This window comes from Cloeon dipterum, chromosome X, assembly GCF_949628265.1.
Source record: "Cloeon dipterum chromosome X, ieCloDipt1.1, whole genome shotgun sequence".
In the NCBI taxonomy this organism is placed as follows: Eukaryota; Metazoa; Arthropoda; class Insecta; order Ephemeroptera; family Baetidae; genus Cloeon; species Cloeon dipterum.
This window is the reverse complement of record NC_088790.1, coordinates 25,518,419-25,524,296: the sequence shown is the minus strand read 5'-3', so window position 1 is coordinate 25,524,296 and position 5,878 is coordinate 25,518,419. Positions and strand designations below refer to the sequence as shown.

The window sequence follows — 5,878 nt, the reverse complement described above, 5'->3', positions numbered from 1 at the left end:
ATGCTCTCAATCAGATGAAGTTGCCGAGGAGGTTGAACTTCGTAAAATAAACCAAATTTAATATTAATATTGTGATTATAGGCGTTCCTTTTTAGGCAAGAGCTGATGCATAGAAAACCAGATTTCACAATTGGCGGTGCTTTCAAGCTGAACATGCGGACTATTTTCGTGGTATAAAAGTTTTGCCTTTTGTTGCACATTTGTTCTTTAACTTGCAATTTCAATAAAAAATAACAGGTAGGGGATCTGGTCTTCGCCCAGTGCTTCACATTCACACAACTCCTATTAAATAGCAAATTATAAAATTAAAAGAACGGAAAACCAATATAAAAATCAGATGAGCAGCATGCATCGACATGTACTTGGCATATTAAATGTTCACCTTTCCTGGGGCTCTCTTAAAGACCGGGTTTAAGGTGAGCTTGAGGATGGTTTAGAAAGTTTTTAGATGGTTTAATGCTAAGAGGATGGTTTTAAGTGTGGCTCTCAAGGTCTCAAGAGTCTTAAAATATAAAATTACACGATTCGTGCTTATTTGATGCCCAAATAAAAATAAGACATACAAAAAAAATATTCGATCGTCTTAATGTCCCAACCCTATTCATTTCATAAAAAATTAATTATAGAAAAATATCAATTAGTTCATAATTCTTGATAACATTTATTGAAATTTAAAATTGGATTAGTTTCTATCGTTGAAATCATCCTGCTTACTCTTGATTAAATTTGTACTTTTATTGTTGTATTTCTTCCCTCAAGTAAACGCTAAGTTAGAACTAATTATTCACAAACAGCAAGAGTCTAATTGAAACGTTTTTGCATTTCGGCCAGTGTACGTTGTTCCGTGTGGTGTTTTTTCGTAACAATTTGAAGAAAAATAACGAAACCTCAGATGCAAGAAAAACACTTTCGCACAATCTGCTGATTTCAATGTCAGCTAGCAAAAGCGTGTCCGAAAATAAGTCCAACGCGCGCGATAACGCAGAGGGTAATTACTTAAAAGAATGAGCTGCGTTGGGCCCTCGACAATTGCAACCCAGCTGCGGACATGGTGCCAGCGGCTTCCGCAGACCCTGTTTCCGCGGCCATTGGCGATTTCGGCGCGTGGCAGGCGCGTTCGCTGCTGCTGCTCGCCCTGGTCAAGATCCCGGCCGGCTGGCACATGCTTAGCATTTTGTTCCTGGCGCCGTTCCCGGAAACCTTTGGAGGAAGCTACATCTGCGCCCGAGACAACGAACCGGCCAACATTTCGCTCAACGAGTGGATCCAGACGCGACACCCCGTGGACCAGGCAAACTAAAATTTTATGAAAACTCAGAAGGAGTGTTTTATAATCTTTATAATTGTATTTTTCACAGAGATTTCCATCGGGCTTCAATCCCTGTTACGTTTATTCTAATGGTATCAACGAATCGACCTCCGCAAATGCATACAAAGTAGAGAAATGCGAAAAGTTTGAGTTTTTTGTCGACTTGCCGACGATGGTGACGGAGGTAATAGATAAATTTGAAAAAGCCTTCATTTATTTTACTATTAACTGTAAACCGCCCAGTGGTCTCTAGTGTGTGACAGGAGTGTGCTCGTGAGTTTAATCCAGTCGCTCTACATTTTGGGAACAGCAATCGGTGGTGTCGTCACCTTCTTTTCACTCAAAATGTAATTAGACCAATTGTAAAAATAACATTTATGCCTCATTTTCGCATTTTCTGTGCAGAATTTCGCCAAAGATGCTTATCATGGTCGGCACGGCACTGCAGGTGAGCGCTGGTATCGCAGGCGCCCTGCAGCCTATTTTGGAAGTGCACTGTCTCCTCAAATTGCTCATTGGCCTTGGGACGTGCCTCATGTTCACGGCTGCCAATCAGATTAGTGAGTTTCAATTTTTATGTTAAGCTTCTGGAACTATTTTCTTGATTTGGGTTTAGTTTAAATTTTGTTTCAAATAATAACCTGATGATTAATTTAAAGACCATCTTTGATAAAGTTTCTGAGCACACCAATCGATTCCTGAAGGTCAAATTAGGTAAAGTGGATATTTTTTCCGAGCAAAACGTCCACTGCGACGTGTGAACCTTTTTTTACCACCAAAACAATTTGAATGCGAGAACTGCGCATGCGTCAGATCTGACAAAGAAGTCATTTGCACAGGCGGTCTCTCTGCAAGTGCTCAAACATGCTCTGACGCATGCGCACTTCTCGCATATAAATTCATATTGTTTTGGCGGGAAAACAATTCACACGTCGCGCTGCACTTTTTGGTTGGAAAAAATATCCACTTTACCTAATTTGACCCTCAAGAATCGATTGGTGTGCTCTGAAACTTCATCAAAGAGGGTCTTTAATATTTATTAAAAAAGGACGGATATTGCAATTGTTGCAATCAAAGGTTAAGATTATTTAAATGATCAAAGATTTTAGCACGGAAGCCATTCCTCCTTTAAAAATATTTATATTACTAAACAATTTCCTTACAATTAGTTGTAGACATTAGCACCGGTTGGCGGAAAACGGTTTTCAGCGTTAGTTTTGAGTTTTTTTGGTCCATCGGCGTGATCACTTTAGGCTGGTTGGACGCAGCTGCTGACTCCTGGTCAACCTTGCACCTCACCTTTTCAATACCCTCGATAGTTTTCATACTAATGTGGAGGTAAGGAAACCGCCAAGGAGCAAATTTTAAGCATTAAAAAAGTATTTTTCCGGAGTCTCCACGCTGGCTGATCGCCCATGGACGGTTCGAGAACGCAGACAATCTGCTCAAATTCGTGGCCAATTACAATGGACGAGATTTGCCGGAGGATTTCACAACCAAAAAGCCTCTTATTGCGTATAAAATAATTAAAATAGTTTTTCACTCGTAACTATAATGCATACTATTTTTTTTTAGTTCACCAGGCAGCACATGCCAAAAGCTGCCGAAGTTTAGAGTATTTTGTCTGCAAATTATGTGGATTGGAACGGTGGTCCACTATTATGGGGCTTTGTATAACATTAGAAATGTTGGAGGCCCAACTTTACCTATCAGAACATCATTTGCCGGTGAAAAAAATTAAATTTTACTCGATTGAACAAAATATTGAAATATTTTTTCCAGGTGCCGCTGAAATCATAGGAACTGTCTTAGGAATTTTTCTGCTGTTGAAATCAAACCATAAATTTGGAACATTGAGTCTTCTTCTGTTGATTGGAGGAACGAGCTGTGCAACCTCGTTCGCCATCCCACCAAATGGTCAAATTTTCCAACCTTACTCTCAGTTTTTATTTCCAGAGACACTAACATCTAGAAAAATTCCTTTTTTTGTGTTTTAGCATCTGGAAGCACTAGTGGCTGGACCATGTTGGGGCTGGCAATTGTGGGAAGAATATCAGTCGCGTGTTCTCTAGCCGTGATGACAAATGGCAGTTTAGAATTGCTTCCTGGAGACCGCAGACCTACCGTTGGCTTGGCGATGGTCACCGTGGCACGGTTGCTTCTAATGACTGCTCCCTTTTTAAGCACTCTTGTAAGACAAAATCGATCTCCATTCATTAATCTGCCACTTAAAAAATTATTTCAAGGCGTTCTACGGAGAGAGCATCACTTTGACATTCCACGGATGTTTGGCTTCGATCGCTGCGTTTGGCGCTTTTGGCATTTTCATAACTACTGAATGGAGAGGGCTGCAAGAGCTCTTTAATAAAAAAGTATTCAACCCTCAGGAGGAGCCAAAAAGGTACGTCCTGAAAAATAAATAAATTTATATTTTTGATCTTATCTATGTCGGATTTATTTTAGCAGGGCTAGTGAAGAAGATATCGTGGTTTGCACGTATTTTAATTACCAATGCGAAGAATTCATCACAAGTATCTCTGCGTGATTTTTTCCCATAAAAATGCACAAAATACACACTTAATATTGATATTTAATTTTAAAATATCCATTCATAAAATTGCAATAATAATTGCAGAAAATTTAAATAGAGAAAACATTGCTGCCCAAGTTAATTTTGTTTTTCTAATATCTCAAACTATAGGAAATTAATTCTGTAGTTTTAAGAATTTGTTCATAATGAACCAGAAGGATCTGTATGGAGATGTTGATACATTCTCTGTTACCAAAAGGTGCTAATTGTGTGATATTAAATTTAATCTAAATGATGATTGATGCATTTTTAATTAAATCCCTTATGAAATCGTAAAAATATATTAAATATAAGGTTACCAATTGATTCGACGCGTTTTACAACGTTTGTTTTGAAGGAATTAAAAAAACTAATTAGTTTTTAGTTTCTTTTGCTACCGCATGGTTTTTACGAGAATATTTTAGTCAATAAAATGCGCGTGTTTCACAACAATTTTGTGAAAATTTCTTGAAAAAACGCAATTTCACCGAAAGACATACAAGCGTGCAATAAGCATCCTTATCGGAAAAAGTTTGGTTGTTGTTTGCAGTTTATACAGTTTATTTTTTTTTAAAAAAACAGCTAATTTTCTAATTTATATTATTTGTTTGGTTGACTTGAAAAAATCACATGAATCCTCATGGCCCTCGTGCCATGAACGTAATCAAAATAAGTGTTTTTGAAAGCAGTGCAAACACCCGACAATCAAGCTGATTGAAGCGGATTGTGTAAACTTCCCATAAAAGAAAAAAAACCTAAATAAGTTTTATGAGAGCTAACAAAAGGATCTCTTTGGATGACGATTTAGTTTTCGGCACCTTTCACAAGGTTTGCCAATTTTGCAATGCGCAAAAATGCACCACTGGTATTTGTGCGCAAAACCCAGCAGAAAAAGCAGCAGTTTTGGGGTTTTCTGCATTTTTCTGAATTTTTCTGAATTTAGCCCCAAATTAAACGGTCCTATTTTGCGCCAAATAATATGAAATTTTGATTTTCAACAAATACCTTTATTAATTTTCGGGTCATTTTAGCTCATGGCATTGAGTCGATTGTCCTCATAGCCAGGTGAAACTGTATAATCGTTGCCAAATAGGTAACAACCGAGGCAAACACCTGAAAATTAAAAAAAAAATTATTTTAAAATACTAGTTAAATGTTACGTACCAAAAGCAATGATCGATCTAGTCTGAAAGTAGCAAATATATTGAATCCAGTTTTCTGGTAGTGCAGGCTCTCGAAGTAAAATGCGGTTAGCTGTGAATTTCCACATCAAGACCGAAAAGCGAACATTTCTAATAGAAATTATACAGAATCTTTCAGCTCTTCACAATTCTCAGCGTCCATCTCCAAGTGGTAGAGTAAGTTTTTAGTTTGATCAACCTAGAAAAAAATTATTAATTGCGCAATACAAAAATGTGGACTTTTATTTAAACCTCATTCCTAACTTTTTGGCATTGCAGGCTGACGTACAACACATTGACGACCAAAACAGTTATCAAAGTAAAACAAATGCACGTCATGACAGCTTCTGATTCTTTGTAGAATGGATCCAAGTTGAAGATTACCATTAAAAAATAATAAAGGTCAACCAAGAGGTTGAAAACCAAGTACGGCACTAAAATTGCGGTTAAAGGCTGGAAAACGACGCTGGCTGTCTCCACTACGCCGCACACATCAGTGAATGAGTCTCTCAGCATATTGATTTCGTTGCCAACACCGCATTTTCGACTTTCTGATAACTTTTAAACTGGTTTGAGGCAGGTGAAAATTTAAATTAAATAATTACCTTATATATTTTAGAATTAAGACATCTTAGAATTGATGCTGAAATATGTGCGAACGCAACAATCAGCAGGTTGACTTGTACCAGCAACAAAATATTAAAATAGCTTAAAAATATGTCCACAACGTCCATGGGGTTTTCTCTAAGAAGTGCTGAATATATCCGAGTTTCCGCAATACTACTCGGAATTATTATTAAAAAGTTAAACAACGCCATC

At 37.5% G+C, this 5,878-nt stretch overlaps 1 protein-coding gene across 2 annotated transcripts; it reads left to right on the top strand.

Moving 5' to 3' along the window:
• The first annotated feature begins 1,361 nt into the window (after window positions 1–1,361).
• Window positions 1,362–4,137, top strand: LOC135945836 (organic cation transporter protein-like). 2 transcript variants are annotated; one of them, XM_065493746.1, is made up of 10 exons: window positions 1,362–1,493; window positions 1,553–1,656; window positions 1,715–1,869; window positions 2,479–2,647; window positions 2,690–2,824; window positions 2,885–3,036; window positions 3,092–3,226; window positions 3,307–3,500; window positions 3,556–3,710; window positions 3,776–4,137. In XM_065493746.1, the coding sequence occupies exons 1-10, from the start codon at window positions 1,482–1,484 to the stop codon at window positions 3,852–3,854; spliced, it is 1,290 nt and encodes a 429-aa protein (XP_065349818.1). In that variant the 5' UTR covers window positions 1,362–1,481; the 3' UTR covers window positions 3,855–4,137. The 2 variants fall into 2 exon arrangements, with proteins under 2 accessions (XP_065349818.1, XP_065349817.1); XM_065493745.1 differs by having other exon boundaries at window positions 3,773–4,137.
• The last annotated feature ends 1,741 nt before the right edge of the window (window positions 4,138–5,878 follow it).

Bases quoted from the DNA above. Each gene is read 5' to 3' on its own strand.
- LOC135945836 (XM_065493745.1), top strand. The intron at 3,501-3,555 runs GTAAGACAAAAT...AATTATTTCAAG, and splicing joins CTCCCTTTTTAAGCACTCTT to GCGTTCTACGGAGAGAGCAT. The intron at 3,711-3,772 runs GTACGTCCTGAA...GATTTATTTTAG, and splicing joins CCTCAGGAGGAGCCAAAAAG to CAGGGCTAGTGAAGAAGATA.